The sequence below is a fragment of the Amborella trichopoda genome, chromosome 9 (genome assembly GCF_054954075.1).
Source record: "Amborella trichopoda isolate Santa Cruz 75 chromosome 9, AtrichopodaSantaCruz75HAP2 v2.0, whole genome shotgun sequence".
NCBI lineage: Eukaryota > Viridiplantae > Streptophyta > Magnoliopsida > Amborellales > Amborellaceae > Amborella > Amborella trichopoda.
The window spans coordinates 8,454,956-8,471,285 of NC_142344.1; the positions used below are offsets into that span (position 1 = coordinate 8,454,956).

The 16,330-nt window shown below is 37.4% G+C and overlaps 1 protein-coding gene across 13 annotated transcripts; it reads left to right on the top strand.

Moving 5' to 3' along the window:
* Nucleotides 1-1,259: 1,259 nt before the first annotated feature.
* On the top strand, nucleotides 1,260-13,609 carry LOC18424156 (imidazoleglycerol-phosphate dehydratase 2, chloroplastic). 13 transcript variants are annotated; one of them, XM_088847684.1, is made up of 11 exons: nucleotides 1,260-1,658; nucleotides 1,876-1,954; nucleotides 2,567-2,688; nucleotides 2,905-3,023; nucleotides 4,218-4,292; nucleotides 5,391-5,550; nucleotides 5,881-5,990; nucleotides 6,181-6,281; nucleotides 11,002-11,152; nucleotides 11,325-11,375; nucleotides 11,706-12,002. In XM_088847684.1, exons 1-5 carry the CDS (start codon nucleotides 1,545-1,547, stop codon nucleotides 4,240-4,242), a joined length of 459 nt encoding a protein of 152 aa, XP_088703810.1. In that variant the 5' UTR covers nucleotides 1,260-1,544; the 3' UTR covers nucleotides 4,243-4,292; nucleotides 5,391-5,550; nucleotides 5,881-5,990; nucleotides 6,181-6,281; nucleotides 11,002-11,152; nucleotides 11,325-11,375; nucleotides 11,706-12,002. The 13 variants fall into 13 exon arrangements, with proteins under 13 accessions (XP_088703810.1, XP_088703806.1, XP_088703805.1 ...); XM_088847680.1 differs by having other exon boundaries at nucleotides 2,905-3,009; nucleotides 11,228-11,375; XM_088847679.1 differs by having other exon boundaries at nucleotides 2,905-3,009.
* Nucleotides 13,610-16,330: the final 2,721 nt, after the last annotated feature.

Below are 16,330 nucleotides of genomic sequence, written 5' to 3' on the forward strand. Positions count from 1 at the left end.
TTGGTGACATCCTGAAAAAATCAATTTGTGGGCCATATATTAAGATTTTTGTTGACTTAACGGTAAACTAATTTTCCAGAAATAAAAGCAATACAATGTTAAAGCTAGAGTGGCAATCTGATTTTGAAAATAAATATGTGACCTAGCTACAAGTAGATCTAAAATCTAAACAAGGTAAATGGAAAGCAATTTACGAGGAATAGATATGTAGGTAAGAGTTATTATGTTAGGTAGTAATTTGAACATGAATGATATCTATACTAATCTTTATTTTGTTGTATGGTAAATAATATTTTGAAACTTTAGCAGTACGAGATTTTTAAGGATATTTTAAGGTTTTTATGTATAATTTTCATTTATATCCAACTTTTTTTTTTTGGGTAAGGCAATGGGGGAGAAGGCGCCTACCCCATATTCAACATTTAAGCTAACCAATGTACCTGACTTGCCTTGGTTGAGGTGAGTCACTCGCCGAGTCCTCAGGACTTGTTGAGTCCCGCACATTGCATTTTGGCCCTAAAAAACTTTAAAAGAAATAGATAAATTGAAAAAGTAAAAATTTCGATTGAAACCTAAAATAGCATTATAAAGTATAAAAAAAACCTTAAAAGAAGTAGAGAAAAAATGGATTTAAGAATAACTGATTTATAATTTGGGATATTTTAAATAATCCTAAAAAGAGGACAATACACTGTGGGAAAAAACACTCACTAATCTTTGTCAAGTACATGTAAATCATGTAAAAGAAATTTTATATTATATATCTAAATTTTGTACAGTTTACTTTTAGAAAAAAATTAAATGCCCTGATTTTTACACACAACTCGGGAGTACTCGGCCTAATCCTGACCCATTGAGGCTTGTTTATTGGCCTTTCTCCATTTCCTAACCCTAGTCTCTCCCAGAAAACCTACTGAAAATAAAGATTTAAAAATTTCTGATAAAGATTTAAATATTCTTTTAAGTCAAAAAAGAATATTTTTGAAGTAACGAATTTGATTAGAACTGCTATTGTTTCAACTGCAGTGATACAACAGTTCAGCACAATTTTCAGGAACTAAAATTTAAAGCAACTGGTTTTCTTATCAGAGTTTCATCATATTTTGGTTTTTCTCGAAGTCTTATTCCATATCAAATAGGGGAGTTGGAATTGTAGTTCATTACAAATCCAAAAGATAAAAACAAGGTTCATTTTTATTTTTTATGATCAAAATTCAAATATTTACATTTTCAAATAAAAGAACCACCTTTTGTTAATAAGGGGAATGTCGAACGATTTTCTTTTTCGTATAAGTAAGCAAACACACAACGGCTTCCTCTGCTTAACTGAGAAGAGGAGGAGAGGGGCCATGGCTGCTCTCTTCATTAGATGCCCCCAAATCCCAACCATCAGATTTAGAATCTCCTCCAGTTTAAGCGATGCCACCCTTAAGAGAGCGAAGGCCTCCGCCAATATTAGGGGCGCCGCCAAGGATGGCGGCCGAAGTAGTCGGAGGAGGAGGAGACTGTAGGCATCTGGGGCGGACGATTCTCTGCCCTATGAGATGAGGGTGGTGAGCGCTTTGAAATTGCTCGGAGTTTCGGAGGGCGATGAGATCCTTAGGGCGAATACTTCGATATTGGCTGCTTGCAAAGATGATCAGGAGGCCTCTGCTCAGGTGAGGTTTCATTTTTTTTTTATTTACTTCTCTGACTGTTGATTTTTTCTTGTTTTTGATTGTTGTTGCTTCTTATTTAGTGAATTTTCATTTCTTTCTCTTGCTTTGCGCTTGTTTCTGGTTGCTGGTTCCTGGTTCCTCTCTCTCTCTCTCTGTCTCTCTGTGGTTTGCTTCTCTCTATGTAGTTTTCATTTTTCATTCTGGTAAGTCCATGCAGAAGCAGGCGTTCAGATTCATTTGTTGTGCTGCTACTAAAGCTAGGGACAATGGCTCTCCTATCATGACCCCCAAAGCCTGTAAGCTTTTATTTATGTTTTATTTTTTTGGGTTTTCATATTATTGATGTTTTATGAGTGTCTGTGAAAAAAAATGAGTCTTCTTGTACTAAGTGCTCATTTTTATGGAAGTTGCCATTTGGGTTGTACTAAAAATTATTTTCCATATTGCAATGTTTCCTCTTAATTTTGGTTTGAAATTTCACAAGACTAGCTCCGGATGGCTTAGCAGTTTTAGATGGTCGTAAGTGCATATGTGGTTGTGGGATTCCAATTGATTTTTAGTTGGATTTGTGGCCTATTTCTCTGTTTTATTTTCACTTTTCAATGGCTCTGTTGAAGTTGTGGAAATTGGTATTATGTTTTTTTTAATGTCATTGTTACATATCACTGCATTTATTTCTTTAATAACTTTTATGGCCATATCAGGGATCCAACATACTGGTTCTCAATTAGTTTGGCCATAAATTCAGGTCTCAGTAGACATACTAGTTTTAGAGTGTGAATTTTTTGAAGTTTTTACAGTTCATGGGATACATTTGTATGAAACATCGCCGCTGGTCCACTGCTACTAGTCTTACTGCTAATTCTATATGGAGTATTTTCAGCACTATTAAATTTGAAATGATGCAGGTCGAATTGGAGAGGTTAGAAGGGTGACAAAGGAAACAAATGTGCATGTGAAAATAAATTTGGATGGATCAGGGTTTGCAGATAACAATACTGGTATCCCATTCCTAGATCATATGCTGGATGTAAGTATTTTGCTACTCATTCTAATTCAAAATTTTAGTTTAGCCCTTCGAATATGGCTTCATTTACTCTCTCCCCATCACCATTCATCATATCAATGGCCAGTGGTGTCCCAGTGAATTACGGTTTCTCAACAGTCCATTGGATTATTATATAGCACAAATTATCGTACTTCTTATTCACTTCAGTAATGGCTATTGGCCACATTGCATGTGCAGCAACTAGCATCACATGGACCATTCGATGTGTGCGTCAAGGCTCAAGGGGACATCCATATTGATGATCATCATACAAATGAAGATGTGGCTCTTGCCATTGGAACAGTACATCTTTATCTGTATACCCATTAATTTATTTATATTTTCTATTGTTCCTTTATGCCAGTATTTTATGCCACCATGTAGTGTTTGTTTAGCGAGAACATAGAGGTGTCAGAAAGGGTTAATATTTTATTTATATGAGTCATGCAGACATTGCTTCAAGCCCTTGGAGACCGAAAAGGAGTAAATCGTTTTGGAGACTTCTCAGCTCCCCTTGATGAAGCTCTTGTTCATGTAGCATTGATGAGATGTGAAATATGGATTACAATTTAAATTTGGGCTCGCCTTCAACTTTTATGCCTTGTCGGCTACATGCTTTTTTTTATGTTTTCTTTTCCTCAGGTGTCATCCAAAAGTGATATTAGTCTACTATAATTTGAACTATTCCAATCTCTATAGGATGCCACATTGCCCCTTATCTTTAGCCAGCACATTTTCTATTTATACAATGCATATAATAATATTCCATAGAGAAAGGGAAGCAAATCAAGTCGCGTGAAAACTGTTAATTTGTTCTCTGTGGATTTTTTGTCCCTTAGGCTTGAGCTTTTAGTGGTAGGCATCCCAGTTTCGGTGAGCGACGAAGGTTTGAATCCTTGAGGTTTATCCTAAAAAACCAAATACGTTAATCCACTCTTGTTTTGCAATCTGTTTAGTAATAGAGGGCTTTCAGAGTCCTTGACTTCTATGTCAACTTATATGAATGGCTAAATAAAAAGTACGAAGTATATTATATGGCACATCATATATAAGTGGCATGATGACCTTGATACGTCATTGTGAGATTGCAGACCTGATGAGGAACACAAAGCATTGTTTTGCTATAGTACCATAGGCTTGGCTTGACATCAACATCTCGAACAATAAACACTAAGTATAGTGAGATCCACAAGAACCTTCTTTTGCTTAAAATAACTGGACATACCGATGGTGTCTTTCATTGAATATATTTATTTATTAATATTTCTTCCACTATCTTTTTGGGCCATGTTATCGTTACCATTCAGTGGCATCACTTCATGTTCTTGTTAAGCAGCTTATTCCTATGCTCACACTCTAGTATTTTGCTTCGGAGTAATGAGCTTCTATGATGAAAAAGTTATGAGTGTTTTTAGTTTACCATGTTTGTCACTTCTTTTCATGATTTTGTTCCTTTCTTTTTCATGATTTTGTTCCTTTCTGTTCTCATTAGTTTTCTTTTCATGAAATAGGATTTGTCAGGGAGACCTCACTTGAGTTATGATTTATCCATCCCTACAGAAAGAGTTGGGACATATGACACTCAGGTATTGCATTTGCATTGTTTTGTGTTCTGTATATACAAGTTCTAATTTTCATTTGAATTGAGGGCTGCTATGTGGAAGCATCTCAATTTGTAGCTATCAAACATGGCTTTCTATTCTTTGTTTGCCTTTTGAATTTATTGAACAGAGAATCATTCTAAGAAGTAATTCAACTACCTATGGTGACCTTTCATTTCTTGTGAATATCAGTAGTCTTAATTCAAGTTTTGGACAGCCCTGATTTGTTAACATGGGAGCTTGTAATTAGAGATATTTTTTTGAAATGCTGGTTAGTGGAGTTGCAGTGTTTCTATATCATATGTTGGAGCATCAGTGTGTTCATGGATAAAAATATTCTTAGAAATTGAACATGGATTTTTATCAATAAAATAGAAAGAGAAAGTGATGGATTTCTCTAGCTGGTTAGTTTGAAAATCAGTCGCCATTCAAAAAAGTTCTGTGTATTGCAACAAATCATTTCTGGAAGAAACAAACTTCCAATCTTTGTCCTTGCTAGGTAAAGTCAATGGGGCTTCAAAAATTGGCATGATTTAGTGGATGTAAGTTGATGCCGTTGTGTTAATTCTCTGGTAAGAAGAAATCAAGTTCTCTATTGGTTCATATTTGTCTGTGGCAAATAGGATTGCTTTAGGAGGTTCCAATCTTATGTATTGGCATTCTGCTCTTTAATTGTAGACCTTGCAACTAATGGCAACAAGTTGTAACATTAAACTCCAAAAATCCAAATGATGAATGAATGCCAACATGTTGTAACAGTAGATTTTGAAGTTCCACACAATTTCTCTCGCTGTTACTGTGTAATGCAACTTATGATTGAGCAGCATTACATTCATGTCTTTGACGGATTATGGTTAAAGCTACATGCAGAAAGTCAGAGACTTTCAGGGGTTTTTCCACTACGAATGTGTTTATGTGTGCCTACGTGGTGCCATTTTTAAGTAGTTGTCAAACTTGACTAAACACGAGATTTTAATTGTTAAATACCTGAAAATCACTTACAAGAGATAAAAATCTTAATCAGATAATCGGGTCAAGGTTTTTAAGTATCATGTTTAACTTCTTGACATATTTTGGGTATAGCTGGTGGAGCACTTCTTTCAGTTGATGGCCAATACATCAGGGATGACGCTTCACATACGGCAGGTCAAGTGTTTGCCTTCAATTCTTCTACAATTTTTCGAAGTCATTGCATCAAACAAGAAGGGATTGTAGACTATTAACAAAATAAGTTATGCTCAAGGTACCACTAAGCCAATATCATTCAATTGCGTCATTGGTTTAAAGTTAAGTTACATCTTCGTTTCCTCTACAATTTTTCAAATTCATTGCATTGGGTAAGAAACTTTTGTGGAATATCTACAAAATGAGTGATGCTTAAGATACCACTTAGTGCCATTCCACTTCATTGGTTTAAAGCTAAGTTTCAGTAACTGTGTGCCCTAGTTTTGTTCCTTTTTATTTAAGACACATAACAAATGAAAGTGGAAGTATAAGAAGAGGTGTATATCTACGTCTTTCTGTATTTATGTAGGGAGTGCAGTATTTTATTTCTTCTTCATGATTTAAACAGCTCTCTGGGAAAAACTCACACCATATAATTGAGGCAACTTTTAAGGCCTTTGCACGAGCCCTCTGGCAGGCCACAGAGTATGATGTTCGTCGGAAAGGAAGCATTCCTAGGTAAGTTTACCTCAATATCCTCCTAATTTTAATCTGATGTCTACTTTGTCTTTTCTCTCTAGTTCTTTTCCTTGATTGTTTGAAATTATAGAGTTAATCATGATCCTGTGAACTAGTACACATGCTTTTGTTTTTTTTGTTTTTTCTTTATTTTGATTGAAGCACATCTTCTTTTCTCTTATAAATGCAGTTCCAAAGGGGTATTATCTCGCTTCTGAAATCTCTATCCGGTGATTGATAGTGCATGCAATAGTGGACATGAGATTTGGTCTCCTCTCCCCATTTCAGAAGGTATGTAACTTATAATGGGCTTGTAATGACCAAGTGTGGTATCTTGAGCCTTTAGACAAACATTATATTTCATGCAAAAGAAGGGGCTGCTGATACCTACAGCTCATTCCAATTATACAATCATTACATATGATTACTTGGGATGTTAATTTTAGTACAATGAGTACATGAATAATGGATACCGTACGTGTTTACTAATAAAACAGAAAATATAAATTAATCAGATACCCTCTTATCCAATTATATAATCACATGTAAAGCATGATTGTATAATTTCATCCCTTATGAAGTTAACTTACAACTATTTAGAATTAAACGGCCTGCCCGGGATTTAGATTCGTTTAACAAGAGGGATAGTGTACTTGCCCTTGGTAATATAATTTGCTATATTTTCTTAACTCCAACTTGGTATCACATGTAGACGTCTAGGGTACTATATGTGGTACTATACATCTAATTACGCCTAGATTTGGGCTGTTGATCTACTAAATTATACCAATTACTTATGTAACCCATGTCTCAAACATCCCAAATGGTACTAGTCATTCAAAAGTTGAATGAAGTCTGTGTGCGCGCGTGCGTGTGTCTAATCTTAAAACAAGAATCCTTGTTTTGCACAAGGAGATAACTAGAGGTGCTAGAGGTGAACAAGTGGTCATGGTTCACAAATGGTTTTGTACCAGTAGCATATGTTTTCCACTTGGAGTCTATGGATTCTATCATTTGTGAATAGCCTCTTTTGATGCCAAGTAAACCAAGAGGCCCTAGTATGGATTAGACTTTTGAATGTAGCTTTTAGGACCTCATTTATGTTCTCATAATTTCTGATCACCTCATGGACACTCTTGAGAGAGAAGTATCCATCTTGAGAGGGACCCTAGTTGAGTTCTAGTGCCCATCATTGTGTGCAACTCCATGGGAGTGCTCTTTGGTGATTGAGAGTGTGTCATGTATGTTTTTCCTAGCACATGAATCTCTCCTTATGGTCTTGGAATGCCATAAATTGTGTCTCCAAAGGTAGTTCTTCGTAATTAATGTTGACAACAGTAACTCTTCTCCACTTGCTGACTCCCATCCTACCTTCACTGTTGGGTTTACAATCCTAGTTCCAATTGTCAAGACTTAGGTGTTTTTGGTTAAGTTGGTTACCCCATAGGAAGGCCTATTGAAGTTTCTCAAGGGTTATTGATTGTGGTGCAGGGGAGTATATTCACTGAACACCAACTAAACTATAATTCGTTATTTCGTTATTACAAAATCAACTACTATCACTGATTTAATAAACACGCATGAGTATAATATATAATTCATATCCGAGGCTCTAATGTTTTGAATTAATTGCATCATGTGATAGACTTTCAAACCCAAATTACTGATTTTATCCACCATGGGTAACGGAATCATCCCTCTTCTGATCAACCGAATTAATGTGCATGATTTAGTGGATCAAACCCAACTTCACGTACATTTTGGTCATATTACACGTTCTCATACATGTTCGACTGAATTTGTGTATGCTTATGCGCCACATGCATTTAGGCGAGGCATTGCTCGTGTAGCATCATATACACTTGTACAACATATGCATTCCATCCTTCTTATGGACCCCTTTTTTTTTTGGACTATGAACATCACACCTAGCATGTGTACCAGGAGTTCTTGATGGCTCCACTCGCTCAGAGCCAGGGGCTCTCTATATCCCTACTCTCGTGCACGCCCCAATCTATCACCACCGTGCACATGCCCGGCTCTCTCTATCCCTGCTTTCGTGCACGCCCCCATCTGTCACCACCGTACACGCTCCCCGACTCTCTCTATCCCTACTCTCATGCACGCTACCTTTCTCTCCATCTCTCTCTCAAGTTTCAAATCAAACCTCTCTCTCTTACACATATATCTCTCGCCCCTCTATTTTGTTCAATCTTTATCCCCCTCTCTCCCACGCCATTATTTTCTCTCTTTCCTATCCTGTTCAATCCTCCCCCTCATTATTCCACATATCCCTCTTTCTCCCAACTCTCCCAGCTCTCCTAACAAATCATCCCTATCTCTCTTCCCTCTCCTCTCCCTCACATACTTCACTCCTCCCCCTCATGTACTTCTCTCTCCTCACTTATTTCTCTCTCCTCCCTCATGTAAACCTCTCACACACTCTTACAATTGCACACACTCACATCACACACTTACACTCACACTCCCACTCACACTCACACACCCTCAAAATCACACACTCCCTCACGTACCCACACTTACACTCCCACTCACACTCTTATAATCACACTCTCACTCACACACTTACACTTACACTCTCATTAACACACTTGTATCACACACTCTCACAATCACACACACTATTACTATCACAGTCTCACTCACACACTGACACTGACACTCACACTCTCACTCACACATTCACATCACACACTCTCTCTCTTACACGCTCCACTCACGCTCGTGTTACACACTCTTTTTCTCTACCACACTTCTATCTCCACTCTCCTACTTTTCACATAGTTCCACCCACACTTCACCCATCCGAACCTACACTGTTTTGAACACACCCTAATCTTCCCAACCCCTCTATTCTTTTGTGTTGGTAGCTTCTTCCATCCTTTGTATCTTCGACTTGGTGCCACACTTAGAGCTATTTTAAGGGTTTTAACTTTCGGACCGCTGCTCTAACCTCCATTTCGTACAGTCGAGTTGAGTTGCGAGAGATATTGATGCTCTTGCCCTCGCTCACTCGGATGGGGTCATCCTGGGTTAGCATTCCATAGAGTTATGACCCTTTGACTGCTCTAATAGCCGTGTCTCGTAACACTCGAGTGGTAAATAACTTCCATCACCCCTCTAACCCTTAGTTTAAACCCCAAATTGACCATATTACCAAATAGGAGGAGACCCCAAAAAGTATACCATGAAGGCCATTTTTTAGTGTGTGGGTCCAAGTGCTGCGCAACGAAGCGTAGGAACCGAATTCAAACTGAGCTGCATGGACAGCCGGAGGGCTTTCGAAATGATCTAAGAGGGCGAATCGCCCAGACGCGTCCCTCGAACCCAAAACGGCAAGGTAAGTGCTCGAGCCCTTCTTTGTCGATTAAAATCTCTCTCTTTGTTGGTTCCTATCTGCACTACAAGCACACCCGCACACACGTGTTTGGGCCTCACTGTTGTTTGAGAGAGGATTCCTCCGACCAGGTCATCCATATCCGGGCCGACCTGGGACGATGAGAAATCAGGCCCAACCAACTAGGGAAGTTAGAGATTTTTCTTAGAAAAGAGGATCTAGGGGAGTTAAAGATTTAAAGAAATATTTTATGGGATCATGGATATGATAAGGGTCCATGGGATAATAGATATGATAAGGGTCCATGGGATGAAAGTAGATAACATGAGGGACAGGGACTCCTACATTTATGGGATGGAAGTTATTGGGTTTGCATGATCTATAGAGAGATTAACTTGGGGAGAGAGAGAGACATGGGGGAGAGAGAGATATGTGAGGGGGAGAAAGAAAATTATGTTTAGTATTTTTTCCTTCTTTAGGGTTTTATTTTGGGAAAATATCTCCATACCCCTTATTTTTTGGTTTCATTTCACAACAGACCCAATGTTTTAAACGATATCTTGGGGCATAAAAATTGTAGATTTTATTTCTTCTAACCCTCAAACTACTTTAAGCCTGTTTTTATTAGGCCAAACAAATCTAAAAATACATGCTTTTTCTAAAAGCCATCCTCCCAAACTTCTCTCTTTTTCTCTCCCCGCACCCTCTCTCTCTCTCTCTCTCTCTCTCCGTCTTTCCCATCTCTAACCCCTCACTCTCTCTTCTCCCTCTCTCTCTCTTCACGTTTCCCATCTCTCTCCCGCACTCTCTCTCCTCCCAAATACACAATAAGTATATGAAGAGAAAACCAGAATGCAGATAGAGAGGGAAACAAGCTTGAATCCAACTCTCTCCCGCCTTCTCTCTTGCTAAACCCTTTCCCCTCCTTCTAAACCTCCTCTACTTTCCATCCCTATCTTTGGTTTTCTGTCTAAATCCCCTCGAATCTCTCGCTCTCTCTATTTATCGACAGAGATTTGGTTTTCTGAAAAACCCGCCAAAACAATGACCTATCATTTTTAGAGAAAGAAACTCTGACAAAGACAACACCGACGGTGTTCCATGGTCCAGACAAGGAGCAAGAAAATGAGGCACCCCTTCTAAAATCAACAGAAATTTCCCAAAACTTCAATGAAGCTTCATTTTCAGGCGCCATTTTCAATCTCTCAACAAGTGCAATCTGTCTTGGAATCATGTTCATTCCTGCAATTTTGAAGGTCTAGGGTGTGAGTCCTGCAATTTTCTTAGCGATTTTGACGAATTTTTCAGAGCAATTTATGCTGAAATTTATGAGTGCGGTATTTCTACGACTTGTGATGGATTAATGGGGAGTCATTTGAAAAGATTGGGTCAGTTCTTTTACAAAATTGTCTGATAATCAATAATTTGGGGGCTGAGATGGTCTATATGATCATCGTAGGTACTTGGTTTTCGTAAGTTTGCTGGTCAAATATCGGGAGCCTCTCTCTCTAGCTGCTGCCCCCCTCTCTATCTGCTGCCTCTCTCCCCATTCTCTCTCTAAGAGTGAGTCCATGTTTGACATACGCAAATGGTTTTACAGCTAACACCATTTGGGTCTCTCTCATCATCATATTCTGCTTACTATTTGTGCAGCTCTTCCGATTTTTACATTTGGTCTCATATTGCTGGACAAGCTGGCACCATTTGGATCTCTCCCTCTCACTCATCTCCAGTATATTATCAGCAGCCCCAAAAGCCGGAGAAGAGTGGGATGGTTGTATCCACGTATATAACCACTTAGTTCGTAAGTATTAATTTTTAGGTACTCTTATACACTTAAACACACCAACTTATTAATTAGTTTGGATAATTGGAACAGATGATTTTAGGCTTTGGATGTGGGTGAACCACGTCTGTGACTTAAGCATCTTGTTTGTTGTTTTGAGGTCATGCTTTCTTCGCTTGATGATTGTCAGTTGTCATTGTGGAACTTCTTCAGGAAGTTGTCTGTCCTTCAGAACAACAATGTATGTTTCACTATACACGCAGCCTCCAAATTCCTCTCTCTCTCTCTCTCTCTCTCTCTCTCTCTCTCTCTCTCTCTCTCTCTCTCTCTCTATCTATCTACATATCCAGTAATCTGCCAACGTCTACTTTTCTTATTTAGAGGCGGGTGAGAAATCATTTTAAGTTCTTTAAACATGTTTCTTTGCTTCTGAAACGTTTTTTGTATCCATATGTTCTCATATTTATCCGTTTGTTTTATTGTGATGGCAATGGTGTATGTTTGCATTGTTGATGTATGCATTAACTGTATAGAAGTTGTTGATTATTGGCATTTTTTTCTGTGTTGTTAGTTCTTTGGTCGGTTTAACATAACATTGAGGTGGAGAAGCCAGAGAATATCGAACAAGAAGATTTATGAGGAGAACTTTGGTCATTAGGGTTCTAAGAATTGTTGTCATTGTACTCGAAGTAGCTTGATCAGTTCGACCTATGTTTATTGGCCACTTGGACCAAATTGGCGTTGTATATATTATAAGGGTTCTGAGTGATGTTCTAATTTAACGTCTGTTTAATTCTCAAAGAACTTTGGTGAGAAGTCTTGTAATTGACCCCAAGAATTTAAAAATTCTTCAACCCTTGCTTATCAATTTTTGACAGTCCAAAAATTGCACTACAAAATACACTATTTCTAAAACTTGAAATCCATTTTTTATCATGTACATGTATCTTGATGTTGAGATGATCAATTTGAGGATATTTGAACATCAAAACAACATCTTCTAGTTAAATTTTTGAGATAGGCTCTAATTTGATTGTTTAGAACTTCGGCTCTATATAAATTTTTCCCTTTGTTTATTTACTTTATAAATTCCTTTTTACGTTGTTGACAAATGTGAGATGGTGAGCAGTATGAAAACCCCCAAATTTGAGTTGATAGCGATGCATAACTATTTGTAACTTTTGATATTAAGACAAGATTTTTTTGCCATTTACAAATGTGAGATGGTGAGCAGTATGAAGACACCCAAATTTGAGTTGATAGAGATGCATAACTATTTGTAACTTTTGATAATAAGACTATTTTTTAAATGCATGGGTTGCTGTTGGTATAGTGGCGCTACAGGCAGGCAGGGAGGCCTATAATTCCATGCTTTAAATGCATGGACAAAGGGGTGTCTGCTTTTGGGTTGCTGTTAGTATAGTGGCGTTGCAGGCAGGCCTATAATTGCATGCTTTAAACGTGAGGGGGGGAGACGGGTGGGGATCATATGAGTTATAGAAAAGAGCGAGAGACAGAGAAAGACGGGATAGAGCGAGCGAGATTGCAACGGAGTTGCAGAGAGAACAGGTGGAAACCAGCGGGAGATCAGAAAGGGGGGTGGGGGTGGGGGTGGGGGTGGGTTCTCTCCCACCAAACCTACCTAGAATACCCGTCTATATGCGTTACGCACCTCCACCGAACCAACCTAGAATACCTGTCAATGTGCGTTACGCACCTCCACCTCCATCTCTCCCACCGAAACAACCTGGAATAATACCTGTCAATGTGCGTTACGCATCTCCACCTCCACCTCTCCCACGGATCGTACCTCGGGCGCATTCCCGACACTTCGCAATGTACTGGTTCTTTGGATTTTTAGTTGGTGCGGCGGTTGTAGTAGGCGCTATATTATACGCTATAATTGTTGGAAAGATTATTGTATATAGAGATTAGTAATTACCCGATCATACTAATTGTTTGGCAGATGACGGAGAATTGTTTGCTATTCAGATCAGTTTCTTAATGGAAATATAACGGAAGTTTTTTGAACTTCTTGTTTTGTGATTAATTCGATGGCGGGGAATTCACATGGTCGTCATTACTTTTAGGGCAGAAAACTTAGTCTTCTTTTATCCAAATGTTGCTTATACTTATTGGATGCAAATTTGGAGGCTCATGTGTTGGTGAGCTATGGTGTAACATGGAATGCCAGCGTTTCTTTCCACAATATGCGCCTCTGCCATTTATTTTGTCCTTTTTTATCACTTGAATTTCTTTGTACTTGCATGTTGGTTCTATTAGCCCTGAGAAGTTATTTCATGTTCAAAAGGAAACATAATGACAGTTTTTTTACTATTTCCGTTTTATCAATTGTGGCAAAGCGGTTGGGTAGTCTTCTAAGGAGCTTGAAACTCGTTGGATTTGTTGAAGGCTTTAGCCATCTGGCTCCTAGTGACGATTTGGATGGTGGATGGCATGGTTTTAAAACTCGGCCGACGCAAATCGGACTCGGGCAAGTAATTCAGCCTCGGCTCATATGTGAGGCGATTTTTGGGTATTACAATTTTTTTTGAAGTTTTAAGTTTATTATTAACGCAAACTCATATTAGATACGTTAAAAAAGCTTATTGTCTAGCTCGACGGATAAACTTTATCCCTCGCTCTTCAAATTTTTTTGCATTGGTAGATGTGTGGCAGCTTTTGGTTAGCTTAGTAGTTTCCAATGATAAAGGTGTATTTATCGGAAGTTTCGAATGCAGAGACAGAGGCAGGAGAGATGATTCAACTTCAAAAGGTGCTACCCTGTGTTATTGTTCGTGAGTTGGATCCTTCATAAAATTTTCCACTGTAATCCAAAGAACATTTTCCTTGGGGAAAAAATGAGGAGAGGAGTTATGGACACAGAGTTCCAGTAGAAATATCAGCTCTCTTTAAGCTCAAGTATAAAGACAAAAGTTTTACTCTTCATTAACAAGTGACATTTTTGTATAGGAAGATAATCACCTTCCCACCTTAAGTTTCTCTCATCTCATTTCTTGAATAAATTCATGAAATGATTTAACCCGATATCTCCATCTCAAGGCTACCCCAGGCGGGGCGGGGCAGGGCGGGGCGGGACGTCTCACTCCCTCCTCTATACGAAGCCTACCCCTACGGTCGGTCCCACCTCGTCATTACTCCATCTTCGCTCCACCTCACTAGAACCCCTCTCTCATGCATACACTTTCCCCTCATTCCGCCGTTCAATTTAGATCAAGTGAGCTACTGGTGTTTGATTTGGATCTAATACCTTGAGTGTTTTATTTTTAGTTTTTTTCTATATATTGTATTAAATATGAAATTTGGTACGTGCTATCATATAAATGGGATGCATATAACAAAAATTAAAAAAGAGTTATCTATATACCTTTTGAAAATTTTAAGGGTATTTTGGTTATTAAATTTTATTGAGAATAATCTTTTTATATTTTTCACCAGTGTGAATATAAGAGATGAGTGGATGCCATAAGAGAGGAGTGGATGCTCAAAATTTGGTGTCAAAATATTTTGTAGAAAAAATTAAAAATAAAAAAATGCAGAGACATAACATTGTAATTAGAGTCACCTCAACTATCCATTTTAATTAGAGTCACCTCAACTATCCATTTTGATGGTTGGATAAGGAGATGTAGATAAACATAAAAATAAAAAGCTTGCCCTTTTCAAAATACTACACAATTTGTTCGCCATTGCATTAAGCTCGTAAACTCTTGAAACTCGTGGTCTGGAGAACTTTAAAAAAATGGAAATTTCTTTGTCACCTCAACCATCCCTTGTTAACAGCAGGAGATGGATAGCGTGAAGGAGCGCTTATCACAAACTACCGCGATTTAACTGGAAATGGTCGAGGGAATACGATTATATTATTTCTCAACCAAATTCATCAAGGAATTAATTTCCAACTGAGCATTGTCTATGCCTCAAACGAACATAAAATTTTTATTTTATCAAATATGTCCACAATTTTCTCCTACAAAGGAACACTCAAGCATGGCAATGATTTTATGCAATGGTTGTACAGTAATAGAGTGCAACAACTTTCAAAATATAACAATTTGTTTAATCCAAAATTTAAAATATATATTTTTTTCGTTTTAATGAACAATCACAAAAAAGAAAAATTTGAAAATACATCGTCAAATTTTTTTTTTTTGCCCAATTAACATACGCCGTTCATTTTGGTGAGATGCTTAGATCTAGACCTTAGAATGATTTTTTCATTTTCAATTTTTTTGGATGGCTTTATTATCATTAGATGAACGATGTTAAAAAACAGAAAAATGATTTTGAGTTTATAAAGGCTAAGATCTTGAAACTCACCAAATGAATGGTCTAGATTCATTTTTGAAGGGGACTCATTTTGATCATATCTAGGTTGGGCCCGAACTTTTTTTTGGGGGGATCGATTATTGAGATGAAGAGAGTGTGTGTGCAAAATTTTGGGTTATACAAATACCGCAGACATGATTTTCTAGAAGTGTCGTTGCATTATACTATGATACAACCCTCGCCTGAAATCACTCATTTTCAAGTATATATGAACTTTTTAACTTTTAATAAATAATAAATGAAAATGTTGCAAAGTTTTTTTATCTAATTTGGTTAAAACCTTTGAAATTTTTGTTGTTCCCCTATTTATTCTCAATTTTAGATTTAGCTTTTCTCTAGTGTTTAAACACCCTTCTCGGATACCCAAAACCCAACCTGCTAGGTTCAAGTCGGCCTAGCTTAGTCAAAACGACAAAAACAAAGAAAAAAGCAAAAATTACCAAAGACACAAAAAAATATAAAATACTTAAAACTAAATTTTAATTTATTTCTTCTAATAAGAGATATACAACAAAGTAAAAATAAGAACTTTTTTTTAAAAAAGTAGAATAAAAGGCAAATAAAATATAGGGAAATAACATGAAATCATAATAGGAGATTCTTTTGTTTTGATTCAAAAAATTAGTTTAATAGGAAAACTTTATATTTGAGAAAATTTGGTGAAAATGAGAGAAATTAAAGATTTTCAATTTTGGGCGATCAAAAGAAATAAAAATATGCAAATCTGAACTAGTGAGTCAAATTAAAAAGAAATAAAAAATAAATTGCCGTATGAGAATGACATCATCGGACAAAAGGATAGTTTGGAAAAAATAAACATATGAGTTGACTGACCTTATAATTTTC

What these genes read in the sequence shown, in the direction of transcription:
- LOC18424156 (XM_020661668.2), top strand. Translation starts at nt 1,545, where the DNA reads ATGAGGGTGGTGAGCGCTTTGAAATTGCTCGGAGTTTCGGAGGGCGAT. An exon ending in TCCTAGATCATATGCTGGAT is followed by an intron (nt 2,689 to 2,904) that starts GTAAGTATTTTG and finishes TTGCATGTGCAG; the next exon opens with CAACTAGCATCACATGGACC. An exon ending in CGGAAAGGAAGCATTCCTAG is followed by an intron (nt 5,991 to 6,180) that starts GTAAGTTTACCT and finishes TTATAAATGCAG; the next exon opens with TTCCAAAGGGGTATTATCTC.